The 21,422-nt window shown below is 33.8% G+C and overlaps 2 protein-coding genes across 7 annotated transcripts in view; both read left to right on the top strand.

Moving 5' to 3' along the window:
- The window catches only part of LOC127880267 (uncharacterized), a 536,299-nt gene that overhangs the window by 505,479 nt on the left and 9,398 nt on the right, over positions 1 to 21,422 (top strand). The gene's annotated exons all lie outside the window — the stretch shown is intronic.
- The window catches only part of LOC127880259 (E3 ubiquitin-protein ligase MYCBP2-like), a 162,876-nt gene continuing 148,887 nt past the window's right edge, over positions 7,434 to 21,422 (top strand). For all 6 annotated transcript variants that reach the window (XM_052427579.1, XM_052427578.1, XM_052427576.1 and 3 more), the window contains exons 1-6: positions 7,434 to 7,690; positions 16,372 to 16,432; positions 18,679 to 18,813; positions 19,148 to 19,240; positions 19,769 to 19,922; positions 21,166 to 21,362. In XM_052427579.1, the coding sequence (XP_052283539.1) occupies positions 7,566 to 7,690; positions 16,372 to 16,432; positions 18,679 to 18,813; positions 19,148 to 19,240; positions 19,769 to 19,922; positions 21,166 to 21,362 (765 nt within the window). In that variant the 5' untranslated portion in view covers positions 7,434 to 7,565. The remainder of the gene's footprint in view (positions 7,691 to 16,371; positions 16,433 to 18,678; positions 18,814 to 19,147; positions 19,241 to 19,768; positions 19,923 to 21,165; positions 21,363 to 21,422) is intronic.

Raw genomic sequence — 21,422 nt, 5'->3', positions numbered from 1 at the left:
AGACTAACATAGGCAACAAGTTGTACATACACATAAACACATCTCGGTCCTGTGCATAAGAAATCTCATGTAAATCCAAATTAAAAAATAAAATACAAATCCGAACGTTTTCTCATTTCTGTGTCGTTGATAAAATTTAACGGCATCGCATAAGGGGCCACTAGAACTTGACTGGTTTTACGGGTCGAATTTTCTATGGGCGTCGGTATTTTCTGTTGAATTCGTCAAAATCTTATCAGGTGATTCCCCCATTCCGAGCTGGGTTTTTTTATAATCAGGTTATTTGTTGACATATTGCTTCATTAAAGATACCAAAAACCAACGAGTCACATGAAGCTCATCATATGATCAACTTGATATAGTCTAAATTAGTTAAAATGCATTTAGCCAAAATCTGCGCAAACATATATAGCTACATCGCAATCGTTAACATTTAACGATATGTCTAAAAGTAATCATGTTTTTCTTTAAATAATCAAACATTATTGGCATCATTTATCCGTCACGAATACTAAAACTTGCAGAAAATATTTAAGAATGGGAGAAGAGATCACAAAGTGAATGCAAAACTACTGAAAGTAGAAACAGACCTTCAGAAAGAAAACGCCTAAATTGAGCTCTTAAGAACAAAAGTTCGGTAAGAGAGGGAAAGTCTACCAGTGCATGGATGTTTGAGCATTCAAATGTGCGACAGAAGCTAGTTTAAGTACATTTATAAATGCCAAAGTTATCACGTTACTTCAAATCCATAAAAATGTATAAATAATTACTCAAGTATGTTTACATAGTTCAGTCAGTCACTGGAGAAAAATTTGCTTGAAGCAGGAAAACAGACGATTTAAACATAATATTTTGACATTGAATGAAATGCAAGCCTATCTTTATCTTGAGAAAGAAATAACGGGATAACCATAATATAGTGATATAATGAGTATTTACACCACCAAAACACCAACTTAAAATAAACATAGTAGAAAATCAAAAATATTACATGGCAAGTACATGTAAATATTCTCCATGCTATGTCAGCAGGCACTCAACAACCTTTGGCCATATCATGATAATATAAATAAAAACTAAACGTTTTAATAAGTAAACATAACTTTAATATCGATTTTGCTGTAATGTACCATACAAGACTTATAACAGAGCAATTGTTTATACAATTGTACCATCGTACAAATATGTTTGTTAGTGTTGTTTAACACAAGGTAAAAAGAAAAGTACATACTATTTTGGGGTTATAGACAGATTTACCAGAAGATCAGCGTTGGTGTCTTTGTCGCAATTTTATTTTAAGCTGTACGTCAATCATATTACACTACGCTGTAATATATATAAGTAACAACACATGTGTGTTGTAAGTTGTTGGAAAAGTCATTCAATGACTACAAACTATTTCACATATTCATAGATTTGGTAATGTTGGAAGACGAGATTCGAAGGCAATGCATTTATATGCATGTTTGCTTAGTTTTAGCATGCCGGTAAACGTGTGATGACATAGATGAGGTAATTCATTTCATGGGTGTTTATTGTCTTTTTTGTTATTTGTTCTTGTATCACAAAAAGTTTGAGCTTGAGCAAAAATAGAAATCGAAAACTTTAAATACGACAATTCATGGACAGCGACGCCTATTGAAACGGATCCATCTAAATGGACAGATGCTTTCGAAGCTTTAAACGTGAATGATGAAGTGTATATAGGCAATGCTTTCTAAATATTCTTTAGGTATTTATAAGTGATTATCACCATATTTAGATTATTTTTACGAATTAATACATGTTCGACACATGCATTTGGACCATTGTTTATACATTAAAGTTTACAAAGAAAATATTAAAAGTTATTTAAACTTAGCAAAGCAAACATGCCATATTTAGCGCACTATATGGTTAACAAATATTATTTGTAAACCGACTTTATTTCAATTTCACAATTTCAGAAAGTGTATCAATATCTTACAACGAGTTCATCTCAGATATTTACTGGCGGCGTGGCGAAACTACCGCGTATCGATATATCGTATGAGAGGAATTCAACGACGAAGCAATTGACAGAGATAATCATGCAACGAAATCAATAACTGATATCAGTAAGTCTAGTCATGACACAACTGATGTTGGTGATGTTGTAAGTATAGATGGAGCTAATAAGAAAAATTATTCTCCATATGAAACATCGGTAGCAGAACATTTTCTAAATACCCAGAGTGTGCCCAGAGAAAAAATAATTACTAGACTGATGGTCTATATCTAGTGGTCTGTATTCAAATGTAACATTAAAAAAGAATATTGAAAATAACAACAATTTATTTATCCATTCATTCCATATAATCGAAAATGAAAATTTCATGTTCATGATGTGATAGTAAGTAAGTATAGTATAAGGCGTACAAATTATGCATAAGATTATAAAAAAATCAGTAAAAATATGTAACAAGATTGAAGAAATGGTTAACCATAACAAAATAAAGTTGGCCGTATATGATAGAGGTATTATGTTCATACATTGTGTATATTTAATACCTCTAAGTATTGACTGATTAAGAAAATGAGATGAAATACTTTGACGATCTTCTAACTACTATACAGAAACAAATATTGCTTAAATAAGAAAGGATGTGCAGCGAAAAATAATCAAAGCGCTGAAGGCACTGGAGTTGTTCGCTATTGCATAATTTAAGACGCAACTCATTTTTCAAAATTAATCGCAAGTTCGAAATGAACGCAAGCCATTCAAATTTATAAAGAGTGAGTCGTATTGTACGGGTCGAGATGTGTGTGCACTTTTTATCAGCATATTTATTTTAAAGAGATAACTTAGACAAAATAACAACAACATGGCCCTTTTTGACGTTCTGAAAGCATAGAAAGTATTCTTAAAATGGTAATTAAAACTGAATATAAAGACAATTTGCAATCACTATCATATTAAATGAATATCGAATACCTATCTCACTAAGAATATAATTTCATGACGGAAATGCCGTTTACAAAACTTTTTGAAAACATATACAAATTCAAAATATACAATAAGATTATTGATGAAAATACATAATAAATAAATCTGCGAGCAATACTTTTTACTCACGAATTAGTTAGCCATAAAGTCAGCCCTGTTGGCCCGTACTTGGTTGTTTATGATTTACTTGTTACCCTAGCAGTTCACACGGTGTCAACAATTCCAACCTAAACATGGGTATAGAGCACGAATGCGCTTTTTCGGCAGAGCTGTTTTACCCAGCTTTTCACCTTAAATGACTTTTACATAACGCCAGCAGACACGAATGAATATATTCAAATATTTCATAGGCTGATTCCAGACTACTCTCTGTATGTTCAAACGACACAAATTGTGGCCCAGTTACAATTACGAGTTAAAGTCCATCTCGCAGAATTTCAGGGTCAGTACTCGTCCGGCGAATATATAATTGACTATCGATCAACACCGTTTTGCTTTCAAGATTAAAAAACAAACCTTACTGAAATAGTATAGTGTCACGATAAGAGGAAAATCGTTTAATTACCCAACCACAGCACGTCTGAAAATCGTTCCTGAACGCCTGGAAATGCTGCCCTTATTTACAAGTTTGCCATTTTGAATTCAATTTTGTATCGGAAAGCATTGTGCTAAAATGTGCCATTTACAATTTGCAAGGAGATTTTTAATGACCCTCGTCATGCGAAAATGTGTTTAATTCCATATGCGCCCATCATATATATAGCCCACTCAGCATGCGCATCTCTTAGCCTGGTCAGGAGATACATAATGAGACCATAACACATTGAGTGATTTTAAAGAGAACAGCATCGCCTCTGCGCAACTGCACAGGTTGGGCTTAAGATACGCTGGCCGAAACGCATAAGGCCAATTTTCGCATGACGCGGCTATGGAAGTGTGATTTAAATGTGTCGAAAGAAACTTCGTGTAAATCAAATATTAACATACAATATTTCGATGGTGAAGAAATACACTCATAACAAGGCATGTGAGGACACATATGATGTGCACTCCCGTAGTATTTTTTTTTATCTACTTTCACTAATGTGTGGCTTGAAAATGAAAACACACATTTTATGCGGGGATTATGCGACTAAAGGTTAAAAGACACAAATGTTAAACTTTTGTTTTCAATGTAATTATTTAGAAACGTAACCTCCAAACTTTATTTCAAAGTCAGCATTTACGCCGACTACCTGTTTAAAAGATATTTCTTTTTATGTTTAGTTGGTTTTTTATATTCGGTTTTAGCGATTATAAAGCAGTTTTGTTGTTGTTTATAATATACTTGTAGTAATTGGTGAACTCATATTCAACGTTTTATAAATTGAGAACTGTGAATATAAAAAAACTTAACCTTCTCCTATTGAGTTGTTAGCACCCGTGAGTACAAATGATCGCCGCTATATCTGAAGAACAAAACAACGTTTCCCAGACATATCAAATTTAACCCCGCTGAAGTAGCATGCACTATGAACGAGGTTACGAAACATCCCACTATACTTGTTTATCAGCAGAAGTTTTATTTTCCCGCATCTATAAACAGCCTCAGATTATATATGACCTGTGCTGAGCAAAAATACTACGTCATTAAGACGCAGCAGATAGTGGACTATTTTAATCATTCATAAACATTCTCTTTCGCAACACGTATAATACAAACATTATTTATTTATTTGTTTCTATATACGCTCCGTTAAAAAATATTCCATTTAACACGATATTCACATTATGTGTCCATTTGTGAATGAATATAGTTGAAGAACTCAAACCTCTTGCATAAATTATACAACTCTTTCTCTCGCGGATGCGGCAGATGCGGCAGTTATCAGGTTTATCGTAGTTAAGAGCGAACTGAGTTTAATAAAACAATTAGGATAAACTCATGTAATCGACAGATTGTTACCAGTGCAGTTCAAGACGAGTTCTGAATCGAGGCAAATAAAAACACGTTGGCCTATATTATAGAATGCGTTTAAGTATGTTTGGAGATGCGAATACACGAGCCACCTGTTGATATGCACTTCATAAAAATTAGTGATATTGATACGGTCCTGTTTGACGAAACAGACAATAGGGCCTACTGGCCCTCTAGATGGAGATGGCCCTCTAATAATCAAAGAAGTGGCACATGGGACCAAAGACACTGTATTCAACATGTCTGAATATAGATAAAGTTGTGTTGATGTGTGTTAAGCAAATGAATAATTTAAATGCTTTTCTAGTTTTTGAATTTTTATAAAGAACTGTATTTTAAACATTGTGTGAGATTATTACACGTTTAATGAAGGTGCATATAACAAGCAATAGGAAGACTATACATACTTAAATTTATATGTTTTGTAGTTGTTGTATCGCTCGCAATAGTGTCAATCCTTGTTTGATTGATACGTTATTACAATGGCCAACGAAACTCAAACATGAGAAACGGCATACCAAACAGAACAACGAAACAGTGGAAATATCGTGGCATATAGAACTATTGATTTAAATGTAATTCGGGAAGAAACAAGACATTCATTGTGATTCACGGCAACCACTAAGCAAAATGTACAATCGATTTGATATCACGTAAATGTCGTAAAATCGCGTTCCACTTACTGTTTGGCTCTACAGCTATGAACGAATCAATGAAAAGGAAGAGTAATTAATCATTTCAAAACTGGGTTAAGTAGCCAACATAGCTATGTTACCTACATAGTAAATACTAAGTCATATATACGTATTTCAATTATTATATTATCCATCAAGTTCATCGCACGACTGTCAAATTATTCCAAATAAGCATGTAAAGAAAGAAATTGCAATCGAATTAACTGACCGAGCGCTATTGCTATAAAACATATAAACTCAATTTAATTAATTACCAAAAACAAATAAAAATAATAATAATATATATTTGACAAAAATATCTATTAGTTCAAAACATATAATAAATAGCGCTGGTGGATTAGTAACTATATAAAATTTTCCAATCATTACCGGTAATCTATATTCTCATAAGTTCTATTTTTTTCCAGTAGAACTCATCACGCAGTCTGGTTGATACAGCCCATACACGCCTATTTACATGTTAGATAAATAAATAAATATAACCTATTTTAACTTTTTTTCACGCATAGATTCCGATATAATTATAGACAATTATTCCACACGAACATCTATCGAATCGCGTACGATTACCGTGTACCGCGATCAAATGTCAAGGTCAGTTATTAAGGTCTCAAAGGTCATGGGCTTTCATAACCGGGCTACACCTGTTCCATTTCTGGTTGTTTGTTTGTTTTAATTCAGCTGATTAGCCACCATTACAATCCAAGTTATTACCACAACGTATTGTAATGACCTGTCTTATGATTTGTTTATGAAAGACGAAAGAAAATGTTTTAAAAAATTCTTCTTAATTTTAACAAGTTCGATATATTAACTGAAACACGTTTGCTGCATTCGTTTGATTTTCAAACTTGTAATTAATCGAATCGAAATTGTTATTTATTCGTTTTCGCTTTTTCAAGAATGAATGCTAGTGGTTTGCCTCAGCTTTAAGAAATATACAGCAGACTTGTTTATTCTACAGCGACTTTACCAAAACGAAATCCAACGGTGGGAATGGTTTTCATAAAATATTCGTTTGAACATATTAAATAGAATCGCGGATTAAAATAAATATTTTCCTTTAAAAACGCTTCAAATAGGTAAAATACCACTCCATAACAGCTCGTGTTTAAGTTTGGGGTATGTAACTAAAACCGTTTTGTATATATTCCAGACGTTCTCGTATTTAATGTTTACATGTTGATCATGAAAGCTAAGACAAGTGTTACACGTGTTTAGACTGAAAATGAAAACTCAATGTATTGTGTATACACATCTATAGCAATGAAATGGTAAATAGACAACTTACAAAGTCCTTGATCTAAGAAACAACTGTAGATACACCGTTTGTGCGTGTAAATGTAGAGCATTAAAACAAAAAATGTTTAACTGTAAATATAGTGTGAATGAATCAATACACGAACGAACGAATGAAAGTACGAAATAACGAACGAACGCATTTATGAAACAGACGGACCCCTTCGCAAAGGACATGCGTAACATTACTTTTCTATTTACCGAACAGATTTTTCTTAATAGCATGTATACACTATTTTTCTGATAAATACTCCAACGATAGAAGAGTTTGTGCCACTCAACATTGGAAACGAAAAGAGAAATAATAAGATACAATTATGACATTTGAATGTTGATCGATCATGTCAAAGATCTATAATTAAAAAAACGCTTATTGATAGATTTGTTGCTATGTTATAGCATGCAGACATTTATGAGCGATGCTCGGGACCAGTCTTATTGTGCGAATGTGAAGACATATAGCGACTTCATTTAGGCAAAATTTCAAGTACTGGAATTAGACTAGAGTGGCCCACAATTCAATATCCAAAATGTCGACTGTGAAACGAAAGTTGTTCAAAATATAATAAATTATGATTTAAACATTGATGTTAACACCAGCTCTCACAAGCTGTAAGTGAGAAGTTTACGCGAATCAAGATATACGTATATGATGGCAGCTGCAACTATTTTGCCATCGACAAGAAGCGAGTTGGACTCGTTTTTGAAGGGAGACATCTTGGGCAAAAAATTTCACGAAGTATTTCAAATAACCGAAGAACCCGTTGCTGCAAAGTAATTCTTTAAAGCATGTTTCAAATATGACTTTTTTGCATATTACCGGTGCGCTTACTCTTTATGACAATGTTTGCTAGCTTTCAGGCTCTGTGGCAAGGCTGTGCAGAAAGGAATTCGTGTGGTAGGGGGAGGCACGGGCACTCGACATTAGTTGCTATCCCTTATTCTTAAAGTATCAGCCCTCCTCATAGTATCGTGAATTTAAGGAAAAAACCTGAAAAAGTGCTGGAAAGTTAATTTTTTTCAATGTTTGCAAGTTCTAATTTATTTGATGGTTATCTATGACTATTACGATGATCATTCTCATGATTTCCAGAGTTCAGTGGAAAGTATCCCTTATTCTCATAGTATCTGTCCTCCTCATAGTAGTTGCAATACTTCAACTCTCAGCTTTATATTAACCCAAAGGGTTGCTGAGAGTTGCAATGTGCAGTCCATTGTCCTAAGGTGCAAAATTTGATCACCACTGAAAACGCTAAGGAACACTGATACTGCAAAAACTTATCATCAATTACCTGTCTAAATCACAAACTCATGCCAATGTTTTTTTTCACCTATAGGGGAATGGTGGCGGGGCCCGTTCAAAGGGGAAAAACGCATCGTTTTTTAGGAAAAGGGGAAAATTAAAAATTAACTCTTTTATATGTAATGAAATTTATTATATGAATACACATGTATGCATGAATGTAATATTCACAGCTGAATGTCTTTGTCCTTTTTCTTAAATATATATCAATGATTTTTTCAACATTAGTTTCAGACAGTTCAGCCTTCTACTCCTATAAATATGAGGTCGATTTACATCGACCTCATATCGTTTAACGTTATTTTGCAATAGCATCGTTCCGACATGAAATCATGTCGGAAGCTTTAACGGCATCAAATTCATATAACAGCACAGAATAATCATGCAATAAATTATTAAACATAATATATAAACATTATTTTACTAATTGCAGTAGAAAAATGTTTATACAAACTTACAAGTAATGATAGTCAAGACCTTAAAACACTACCACTGTTCAAATTCCATATTGTTGCCATATAGCACTGTGTAAATTGAAAGTTGCATATTGTTACCTTATTGGTCGGTTATAAATACATTGTTTCTCTATATATAGTATTCGATTTAGACGAAAATAATAATTTACGTGGAATGTCATATTAGTTATTAATTATGTTATACTTATTGTTGTATTTCATTAAGAATTAGAACGTGTAGCCCTTTTTGTTTACTGTTTTTAGCAAACGATTCGCGGCTTAATAAGACACGGAAAATAGTTAAAGCGACACTTTCATTTAAAGGTTTAATGTGAACAATATTAAATGAAACCTTTTTTGGTATTAATATATTTTATTGACATGTTAAATTCGATACTTGAAAAGGTGTTTAGTCTTTTAAAAGATGTCGCTGATATTGTTAATTTCAATAACTGTTAATATGCTTAATGCTGTATAAGAAATTGAATAGTTTCACTGAGTTGTATTCCCGCCTAAAATCCGTTATCGTAAAACGCGCAACGGTTAAGAATAAGGTCTGAATAAGTTTAGGTATTCAGATCCGAATATCAGCAGCTGTGCCAGCTGGGAAGCCCCGTTTTGGCTTTAATAACCGCAAGCGAAACAACATACTTTTTTAAGTCTTGCAATAAGACTCCATGATCACAAGTATAGGTCCCTGCTGTGGCGTATGACACCATAGTGTTATTTAGTATTGGTCGGCACAGTATCTGATCATAAAGAGATAATTGGTTTGTGCTGAACAGGGGCAATAAAACCACAGATCTATCAATAAACAAGATTATTGAGATATCTTTTATTGAACACCGCGATAAAAATGCTCAAACCACGGACTCTAGATTACACGGATAAGAAACATGGCAACATTCTCAGAATCATCACTGCTATATGTGTAATCACCTAACAATTCGTCTAAAAATAATTTATATATTTGAGTTGAAGACGATGTACTGTTGTATAAGTCTGAATAAACTATCTGTCTGTCTGTCTAAATCTAAGCCGTCATCGTCCCAGTGAAAAAAATATCTGATTTTGAACAGTTGGACATGATGCCCAGATGTCAAAATACGAAATGACCCGCGTAACACCGACCGTGATTTTCAAGAATCTTTAATAAATTGATAATTTAAGGTAAATAACATTTCATATAATTATACATAATTCCCTCGTTGATAATTAACAGCAAACGATGAATGTTTTTGACACCCATTTTATTTCAAGTATGCATGCAAAGCCGAATAAAATCGAGAGGGTCCGCTATATACGCTGTTTCATCATAAACTTATCACCCTTTCTGTGTTATAAACAAGAGCTGAAATCGTTAATTTATTAAGATTTATTTATAATAAGCTTTATTGATATGTTTCGTGAACAAAATACCACAATATATTCCATAAAAAATATAATAATCATGGCAAAGGAAATTCAATGGCCGGTTTCTAAACAAAAGCATAATCGCCAAGACCGTAGCATCAGTTCAGTGTGTTAGGAACGCGCGCTACTTTCTTCCGCCTTCATTCCTTAATTACTTTCGTTTTTAAACAATTTTTTTTCTATCGTATACAGAATTCTATTCTCCTAAGCAAGATGTAATTTTTTAAACTGAACTCCAAATATAAACGCTACAAATTGGTACTAAGTACGAACATGTCAACCGTAAATCTAGATTCTAAAACTCCAAAACGGTATAATATTTGCAAAAGTTAAAGTTATAACTCGCCGGGCTGTCGAAATCAGAAGAAAAACATAATATATGTTTATATATCTGTTTACTACGTAACGTAAGCTTTCTAATGATATATAATTTGTCAAAATCGGCCGAGAAATGAAACTATAATTCAACAAAAGACGTGAGTGGGTACATCAAAATGTATAACCTCGGCGCTTCGCTGTACGCTAATTGTACAAGATTGTACAAGATCGATAGCCACAATTATTATGCCACAACACGGTAAAACGCGCGGTGGTAAAACATAAAATGTGTTTTCTTGTGTTTATCTCGCTATAAATCCATTAATAACAACGGGAGTATACTAAAACGTATATTTTTTGAAAGAGGAATTAATAAGCAACACGATAACGTATAAACCAATAAAATCGGATGAATAGTTTTTGCATAAGATTGAATTTACTACAGTAAGGGTCAAATACTCGATTCATCTCCTATCAATATACACTCCGTGATACAACTGGTAGTTATAACACACACATATAGGTTTCATTTAATTAAAAAGTACAGAAAGCTAAAAAGTGATGTGGTTTGTTGTACAACAACAATTGGTTATGTGTAACCTATTCAAAAAATAATTTCGTTCAAGATAATTCAATGTAATTCTATAAACGACAAACACACTTCGTGTGTTGTGTATGTTTATTTTTAAAAATGTACATAAGTGGTTTAAAAGCACAATTTTTACACATTTAAGAGGTAATCGCTCACATTTATGTCTAAATAATGATAATTTTATGCATTAGCAAAGATTTAACGAGAAAAACTGAAGTTTAAGTTGAACTCAATTTGCTATAGGAAAACGACGGTAGCCGTTTAGACGTAAGCGGGGTAGCTTACGTCTAATTATTTGGACTATTCAGCCTTCATGCACAGTCTTAGTTTTCCTAGCCATTTTGAGTCTAATTGGGATGTTTTAAATGGATAAAATGGAAAATTTGAGCATTTTTTATCAATAAAATGGACCAATTTGGAATGTTTTTATCAAGGAATATTGACACCATATAGATCCATCAGGCCTTTCCCTGGTCATTTTGGGAAAAAAATGCAATTCATGTTAAATTAACTGATTTGGGAAAAACTAACTTAATATAACTCTTTATAATAATTCAAACTCATATTAATTATAGTAGAGCAAAGTACCCTAATTTCGACATGTCCGTTATTTCGACATGCTTTGACATTTTTTATCTAATTTAGCCTAGTGCGGTGCGTTCTAGTCAATTTAAGTTTATTTTTGATGACGTCACATATTTCAGACATCATCAAATTATTTCACCCATAAAATTTGCGTTTGTTTTTTCCGTAAACCGAGGTTAAATAACACAGATTGTTTTGTGTCTTTACGCGATTGCGGCCCTTATACAAAGCTGTAAGACACGCAGCAACCAACAGTAAATCTCTTATCGTTTTTTTGCGGGAATACGTTTTAATTTGTATTGAGAACTGAAAAACAAACATGGAAGATCATATTTTTAAACAGTTATACTTAGCCGTGAGCTTTTTAGTGGCCAATGCAGGGATGTCGTAGTTAGGATAACAAAAATCGTTTGGACCTTAAATTCAACATAGCGAATAATAATAAATATAACTAAATAACTATTACGCATTGCCTTATGTAATCTTTTCGTTATATATAGATCAACATCATTACTGGGAAATTTTATATAACATGTACATACCAGCTCTAGTACTTCTTGAATGCTCTGAGATTTTTATGTGTACATATGTACAGCGACACGAGGGTCATTAGCTGGGAGTTGGATAATTGCAACTAATACCAGCTCCATCCTTGGTAAATTTTGCAACCCTGTTGCACAGCAGATTTTGCAAAACAAGGGTTTGTTCTTTTTTTGTTAAACTCCAACCAGTCAAACTGGTTTAACCAAGTCGTCTAAAAACACGCGACTTCGGTGTTCGATTGTTTTGTTTTGTTTTTCTGATTTGTTTGAATTCATTTATTTTCATCAATTTCTAATTTCCGTTTCGTCGAAAGTGGAATGCCAAAATCTGCAAGCCCACATTGTGACATTCTGAACACGAATGATAAATGGTACAGGTTCAATATTTTTGTCAAATTCATATCTGTGTTTGCCAATTAAAATATTTTGACGTTACAAACGGGTCGCAATGTTCATAATTGAAACTATGGTTCGGGCCTGCTAACTGTTACAAAAATTAACAACTTTTCGCCACGCAGTGTCCAAGACGGGGTCTCAACTTCTTTGCCGACATTCACACGTTATTGTTATCAAAACATCGTGACAATAAACAAACATTTACTCCAATTAAGCGCTGTCCGCCTAATCCTGTTTGTCGTCTGCTACAATTCATCAATACAAAGGTGTCTACTGTGAGCCTGCGCCAATTGTATTGGAAAGGAGGCGGAGTTAAGACTGATCGAGATGTGTGCAAAACACATTGAGTCTGCAGAAAGCAGTGTTGATTGAAGCATTTTAATTGACAGCTTACGTCACGGGTTGCAATTTTCGGCGCATGACCAATTTTTAGGAAGTACGGTGTACATCGTGGGGTTTTGTTATCGGCGTATGGAAACAATTATCGGGTGTAATATACGACCGTACGCCTCTTAGTGCAGGGGTGCTCTTAATAAATTATAACTCGAAGACTTAATAAGCAGTATACATTAATTACAATTTTTAAAGGTTATGGTAATTATCTGTTCCATTGAAAGAATATTCGTTTCCTTCACATGTTTAAAAAAATAAATAAACTAGGTGTGTCGAATTAAGGGGCACCATGTCGAAATAACGATCTCATACTTCGTAAACGTTTTAAGTAAATACGATAAGAATAAAGCATCCTTACCTGACAGTCAACACTTTAAAAGCACGGGATGCAATAAGGTACTTCAATGGTATGTCGAAGTAAGGAGGATACCGATCATACAAATTGGTATACACATTTTAACCTTAAACTGTCGAAATTAGGGTACTTTGCTCTAATATACTTTATTAGTTGTTTATGAAATAAATTTGAGATATATCAGGGCTCAACATCAACCGAAAAACCAACTTGCACTACCAAAATCTACTTGCACTGAACGTAAAGCAACTTGCCCAAACATGAAATATCACATCAACTGTAAACCTCATATTGTTAAATAAACCAAATTGATACACCACAAAACCATTTTTATTTTTGAACATTTAACAAAATGATTACAGCAATTAAAGTCTAAATTAAATGCTCTTTGTTCTTTTTTGCACTTTTCCGGGCGGACAACTAGATTATAAAATAACTTGCCCAGACCCAACTTTTACTTGCCAGGGGCAATAGGACAACCATTAATGTTGAGCCCTGTATATTTATCATAAGACAGTTATTTAAAAAAAAAAAAAAAAAAAATTTTTTTTGTTTTTGAGGAGATTTTTTCTACAAAATGGGGAAAAAAATATATACTCTTTTTTGAGGGGAATGTGGCCAAATATCGGCCCTGAAATTGCCATAAAAAAAACACTGCATGCAAATGGTACCATTAAATCGAGAGATAATTGCTTGTCATTTACTTTGTCATTCTTTCATACGCTCTATCCACCATATTTGGAAGCTGTCGTAGTTTTGCCAACAAAAAGTGTCGCTAAGTGTCGGTTAGGTCTCAGTACACCAATCTTTTGCAAATCGTGATATGTTTTTATGTAACCTAAGCCGATAATGATGTCAAACAGGTGTCGAATATTTACGCTGTTCCAAATTTCAACATGAAAGAAGAATAGTGTGTTGAAACATCGTTGTGTTTTTAGGTTGCATGCAAAGGATAACATCAGTAAGCTGCCATTCAGGAATACACATTTAACTATAGATTGACTTTTAACACATGCCTGTTTTTTAATTTTTTCACTTCCGAAATTTGTATGTATTCATTAAGAGGGCCGATACTACAGATAGACATGCTTCCCAACCTCTTCTTTAGTATTATTATTAGTGTACTTATTTAGACGACCATGCTTCAGATGATTGTTCATGCAATTAGTTGTTCACTTTCAGAAAGCAGTGCTCCAGCTAGGATTTGAAAAAAGGAGGGGGGGGGTATTTTGTCAAAAGGGCACTTTCGAAGTGTTGTATTTTGTCAAAAGGGCACTTTTGAGTGCACAGGTGTATCTGGAATGCTCCCTGTTGCATATTGATTTGTATGTTATTAATTATTGTTAGAATATATTATTCCCATTATTATTAAACCATGCAAATATAATGTGTACAATGAGGAATACATTAATAAATTCATTACAAAGTAATATAAAGAGATTTATAAATTATCATGAAAAAAATATATATATAAATAAAAGGGCAGGACGGGTCTTCGGAAGGGCAAACAGTAATTAAAATATAATCTTTAAAATAATTATCATTTGATGAAATCCACATATAAGAAGAGTTATTTTGATTATAAAAACATAAAATGGATGATCTCTTTTCACTCTTTTATTAGCATATAATTCTGTAACAGTGACATGCCTTTTAATTGACATTTAAACCTGCCAGGCTTTGTCTCCAAATTGGGAATTCCTTAAAAAATGTCGGGACATTTTACTAAAGAGCAGGACACCTAACACCTCTTTTCATGCCATCTATACTATAGTCAGTAATCAGTATATAACTTACAAAACTTCATAATTCCTGGCCAATATTGACAATAAATGTGTTTAAGAATTTCATGAACACAAACATTCTCCATTTTCTGGAAGTAAACACACATGTGCATTATGCAGATGACTCCATAAAGTTAAATGTGGGACATGCCTCTATTAGACATCCAATTGGGACAGAGGCCCCAATGAACAGGTGTAAATTGTGTAACGTGATGTGTGTGCATCAAGCACTGTTTTTATTTAACCAATTATCAATTAGATTGATTTTATATGTACAAACTATTTTCTGAAAATTAGTCGAAAGTAAATTAATGTTTAATGTCATTGTGTATGTCATGTATTGTAATGTAAGGGACACAACTGGTATTGTCTTGTTAAAGCATGCAGTCATGAGTTACTTGTATTGAGGTTTATTATGTGAATCTATGAATAAAGTGATAAGTCAGTGGTGAGTTACCCACCGACGAGTTCAGAGTTATTACAGTGTATTGGTCAATAGACTGATCACAGAATACGCCAGAGTTTAAAAAAAACACACTAATCCCTCGGTACAAGCAACGCTGGTCTATTATATCAACCAATGATAACTTGATTTAAATAATTGTAGCAGGGTTTGGTATAAGGAGAACTTATACTGCCTTGCTATATGAGCTAGCTTTTATAGAGACGCGGTAAAGTGCCTGCCTGATTTGGAACCAGGAAGTCCCAGGTTCGATCCCCATGGTGGTCGGGGATTTTTCTGGCTGGGTTACATAATAACAGTTGATACAGTGTGTGATTTGAAAGAATTATACATGGGTCAGCTTTATTTGTTACCAGCAAATTAGTGGGTTTTTCCAAAAGGGAAATATTTCTGGGACATGTAAATTGTTTGATATACATAATTGGTATTCTACTTAGAATACTTTGCAATAGTATCTGTGGACTTAATTGGGTCATGAGATACAAAAGCGGCCGGCTTTTAATTCACTATGTTGCATTTATCGATAGCAATTAGCGACTATATCATGATCACACCATGGTGTAAATGCCTGATAAAATCAATAATTTGCCGATAAATCACTGATAAGGTGTCAAAAACAACTCTGGTGCACTGGATTAGTAGAAATGGTTTGTTAAATCCATGACCAGGTGTTTGTAAAGGTATAAACGTTTTTGTTTTAAAATTAAACAACATGCTGTACACATTATCTTGCCCCAACCCCCTTAGATTACCTGGCACAAAATATTGTATGTAAAATTTAAATTAAATGAATACTTTATCTTCCCTTATTGTTGACCTTGATGTCTTTGAACTTTATTCATTTAAATATTTTCAGGAAGAAACCAGAGAAGAAACCAAAGAAGTCAAAACATAAAGGGAAAGAGAAACAGTTAAAGGTATTTATCATACCGCTGCATTGATATCTGCCTGATATAACACTGCCTGATATATTTTGTTGGATCAGTTCAACAGGAAGTTCTTTTATCAGTCGATGATAGGAGGTAGGTCATATTACTCAGAATCAACTATAAATTAATCAATTTTAGTAAAATCGAATCAGATTAAAAACAAACAATTTGATACCAAGATGTAATATATTTTAAACACAAAATGCAACACAAACAGAAAAAAACTTGTTTTACAAATATTAAGCGCAAGTGCTCATGACATCATTATTAACACGTCAAACTACAAAATCATATTTTTTCCCGCTAAAATTGCAGCTTTTTAGTGATTTTTTCATTATTTCTTTAAAATCGGTGACATAGAGGTACGATAAACAGAAAAACAGGTTACTGCCACGAATAAATTTACAGCTAGCCAAGCTTCACCTTTATATTATTCTAAGCCTTGCCTGATATATTACAACAAGATCAGGCAGTAACTTGTTATTCTCTATAACTTGGGCACCTTTATGAAGAGGGAATAAATGCGTCATCTTGGCATCTTTTGAAATCTGTCATTAAAGCTTTAAATAAATAAATGTGAACCTCAAAACTAAACAACTGCAGTATAAAACAAGAATAAACTGTAAGAAAGAATAAAAAGGTATCCTCACCTGGGCTCAAACGACTTATCGTTGGTGTAAAAGTCTAGCACTTAATCCACTTTGCCATTAGCACTGAAACCACTCCGCCATCAGTGCTATTGTAGCTCATGGTGTATTTTATACTTTTATAAGCAATCCAGGTAGTGTCACAAAATTTAACGATAACAACAGGACTCTCCAAATTATTCAATTGGTGCACCTTTGTAATGCTTTATAATTTTCAAGTATTGAAATCGTCAAAAGATGCATATCGTGGATGTGTTTTAGCATGGAAAATGTCCAGTATTATTGTTTCCTGTCAAATAACATAATTACAACGAAAATTCTCAAATCTGAAACAATTTTATCAATTAACCAACTGTGAACAGATCCCTTTGAGCCCAGTTTTCCCAGAGCGCCACTCATACACAGTTGTGTCGTTTAATCTTTCGCACTTAATTTGCTGTTGGGCAGATTGTGACAATGAGGCGCCTTATTGACTAACATGAACAAACATTTTTTATTGAATATGTACTAAAATATTTAAACATTGGAACTATTTTATTTTTATTGCTTTTACTTAACAATTTAATGATTACTTTTCAGTAGGATGAATGCAGTACCCATCATTTTAATTGCATTTTTCCTAAATTCTTACTAACATTCCTAAATGTATTTAATCTTCTTAAGATTGATCAAATCTGTTTGATTTAAAATGACTTGCATGTGCACAGGTTGCATTTTTTTTCTCAATGAAATTATTATAGGAAGTAAAATTCATGTTAATGTTAAAAAATATTTATGTTATTATGTTTGGTTCAAAACATTGCTACAACTTCCTTTTTTGAGGTGTCTCAATCAAATTAAATCTTAATCAACATTGTCAAAAACCAAAAGTACAGGTACTTGGTGATTGATGAAGTGGTCATTGATGAAAAAACCCAGATGATTATATTATTTAATATGTTTTAATAGATATAGATGTATAGGTTTATTATATTGAAAGACTTGGGCACCAAACTTTTACATTTTGAAATTAATGTCATATTATCCAATGTGTGCAAGATTACTAGAAAGTTGTATTATTTAAAAACAATCCAATTTGTGTTTGTTCTACGTTAATTCATTCATATCCTTACATATATGAGAGAATTTTTTGTGTTTTTAAATATTGAACAGAATTATATTTCTGCTCAGGAAATCATTGTTATTTCTATGTGATACGTATCAGCCTTTTGAGTCTATTGTGCACACAATTACGGGACAGCATATAATTATAATTGATTTTAAAACAAAAGTCCCTTTTTGATGCTAAATTCTCCATCTGAAGGGACCAACCTTATATTGCCATACGTTGAACAAACAAGCCATGGAGCCGGGCTGTTGGAAAATGGTGCTTAATGAATGTGCGTCTAGCGACGACACTTTCCGCCTATAATTACTGGACTTTTGTTTGCAATAGAGACTTTCTTTAAACATTTTTAAAGCAGAAAGTATGGTCCCTGATTAGCCTGTGCAGACTGCACAGCCCTATGTGGGACAAGTTTTACATGTTTGAAGTCACGTTTTCCCAAAGTGCGGTTCAAGCCATTCTGTTTTATGTTTGATGTTCAGCGAGATGAGAGCCAGGAGGAAGTCCCCGAGACGCCGGTCACTAACTTGGAGCTTCATGGTAACCCATCTCCGTTCACGGTGTACGCCCTTGTACGCCAGGCTCTGCTGGAGAAATGCATGAAGGAGGCCACCAAGGTCAAGGATTTCAATTGAATAAGAAGTCTTAGTTTATGCAATCATTTTGCCATTTTCTCACTTTTGGCTCCTGCAACTTATCTGCTTTGCATCATTTTAATGCAAATATTGCAAAAAAAAATATATAAAAATATATGTTATAACATAAAAATAGTGTTTGGGGCATTATAATTCACTTAAGTTTAAGCAGAACAACCATTGGAAAGTATTAAAAAATTTGCAGAAATAAAATTAATCTTGACTTCAGTATTTTTAAATTTCATTTGACCTCTGAACATTTAAAGCACCTGTTTATTTGACTCCTGTTTGTGAAAATCTGTTGAAATCCCTGTAGGTGTACCAGAGGTCCAGCGCAAGTCTCTCGGACTCTGAGGCAGAGGAGGACGGGGAGGAACGTGGAAAAGACGGCGTAGTGCGCATACCAAAGGTATAGTATAATGGCATCTCTTTAAATATTTGGAATTTTATTACCAAATTTTCTAGAAAAGTTTGTGTTAAGTTTGTTGGTTTGGAAGTCTGTAGAACTGGTAAACAACTCATTAACTTGCTCCATTTACAGATATTTTGTGGTAAGAAATTGCTTGGGAGTGTATGAGGGTCGATGTTCAAGGTCACATTCACTAAACGTAGAAAAATGGTTTGTGCTCAATAAATATAGAACAACTCAAGCTATTGTGATAAAATTTCCTTCTTAGATAGTCTATGTCAGGATCTTTTGATTGCATATGATGTCACCGTTATTGAATGTATAAAAAATAGACGTCTGAAAAAAAAACTCAAGAAGGAATTGAAATTGTAAACGTTCATACTTGCTAAGAATCGCATGTTGGATAGTGGGGTCAAAGTGAGGATTGATTAAGGGTTACCAACCTAGTGGATCTTTTGGTGGATCTTTTCAAAGAAAAACATAGTTGCTTCAACAGTTTTCACAGAACAAGTGTTACTATTACTCCAGGTTGTGGGCCTGGGTCTGTTTGGCCTGTACGAGCTGGTGCGGGCGACCAGTGAAGAATACCCGGAGCTGTGTGTGCGGGCGCTGCGGGCTCTACTGGACATGCTGCAGGGACAGCTGCCTGAGAGCATGAAACACGAGCCTGCTGATGTCATTGGTACGCAGTGGTTTGTTTTGTCAAATTTGGAGCGTATTTCAATATTTATTCCTTATCTCAAAAAGTATATATTCATCCCAAATGGCTGACTAAATTCGCGCTGGAAGGTTTAAAAAAAATATCTCAACTATTAGTTCATCTTCCTATCAAGCTGTATTATTTGAACCTTAATATTGAAAACACTTTTATTCTCAATTTTAAAGTATTATATATATTATATTATAGATATTATAAAGCAAGCATAAAAACACCGCTACCAATATCCCTATTTAAGTCAAACAACAAGATTTTTCTCTGCAAAACTTTTTATTTATATTTTATTATTTATAAAAATTTATGAACTGCTAAATGCATAACCTCATTACCTGTATTGTTTGAATTACTTGTGAGTCATACTTTATATTTCATGCCTCAATACCTATCTTTATACAAATTTGAGCAGTCAACATGTTGGTTAATGTACATGATTGATAAAAGCCACTCTCTGTGAAACTGGGTGTAATGCATTTGAGTAAAGTGGCGTCCCAGAATAGAGTCTGCTGTATGCACAGGCTAATCAGGGACGACAACTTTCCACTTTTATTGTATTTTTCATTCTTAGGAAGTCTCTTCTTAGCGAAAATCCAGTTTAGGCAGAAAGTATCGTCCCTGATTTGTCCGTGTGAACTGACCAAATTTTCTTAAGAAAGATGCCACACTTTTCCAATAAACTCAATAAGTGGTTTATTGTCCCCTACTGGTTTCACCGGAGGGGACTTATGGTTAGCCGTCTGTGTGTCTGTCTGTCTGTCAGTCTGTCACACTTTTCTGGATCCTGTGATAACTTTAAAAGTTCTCCATATTTTTAATGAACTTGAAACATGGACAGATGGCAATATGGACATTATGCACGTCATTTCATTTTGTTCCTACATCAAAAATTCTGTTTGCTATGGCAACAAATAAAAAAGATTACAAAAAAAATCTGACAATGGTGGAGCCGGTAGGGGACATAATATTGCTTGGCAATAGTCTTGTTGATTTTATAATACAGCTAAATAATTCAGTGGCACAATGTTATATAAATTTAAAAATGCAATTACTTTTAAACAATTGGAATACTGTTTTTTATAATCATATTATGTAATAATGTTTCATTTTTCCCAAATATGGTTCATCACATTTTTTGCCAATCCAAATGGCACAGGCTGTAAAATAAAAATAAAAATTAATCACTGCATGCCTTACCTGGATTGTTTGACAGAGGGACTGTTCCAGCTGTTGATGGACATTGCCACCCACGCAGGCCCAGACATCGTTCACGAGGGTCAGTCCCTGACCTCCCTGGCATGCTCGGCCCTGATCAGCCTGGTGATATCCCTGGGGGACACAGGCAAGCTGCTCACAGCCGTGTCTGCTCTTCTCATGAGCACTGGCTCCATGGCATCACAGTATATCAAGGTATTAGGGACAAACAGATTGTATGAGATTATATGAGGCTTCTGGTAGGAAACTGGGCTT

The sequence above is a fragment of the Dreissena polymorpha genome, chromosome 4, assembly GCF_020536995.1.
Source record: "Dreissena polymorpha isolate Duluth1 chromosome 4, UMN_Dpol_1.0, whole genome shotgun sequence".
Classification (NCBI taxonomy): Eukaryota; Metazoa; Mollusca; class Bivalvia; order Myida; family Dreissenidae; genus Dreissena; species Dreissena polymorpha.
This window is presented reverse-complemented; position numbering and strand designations above follow the sequence as displayed.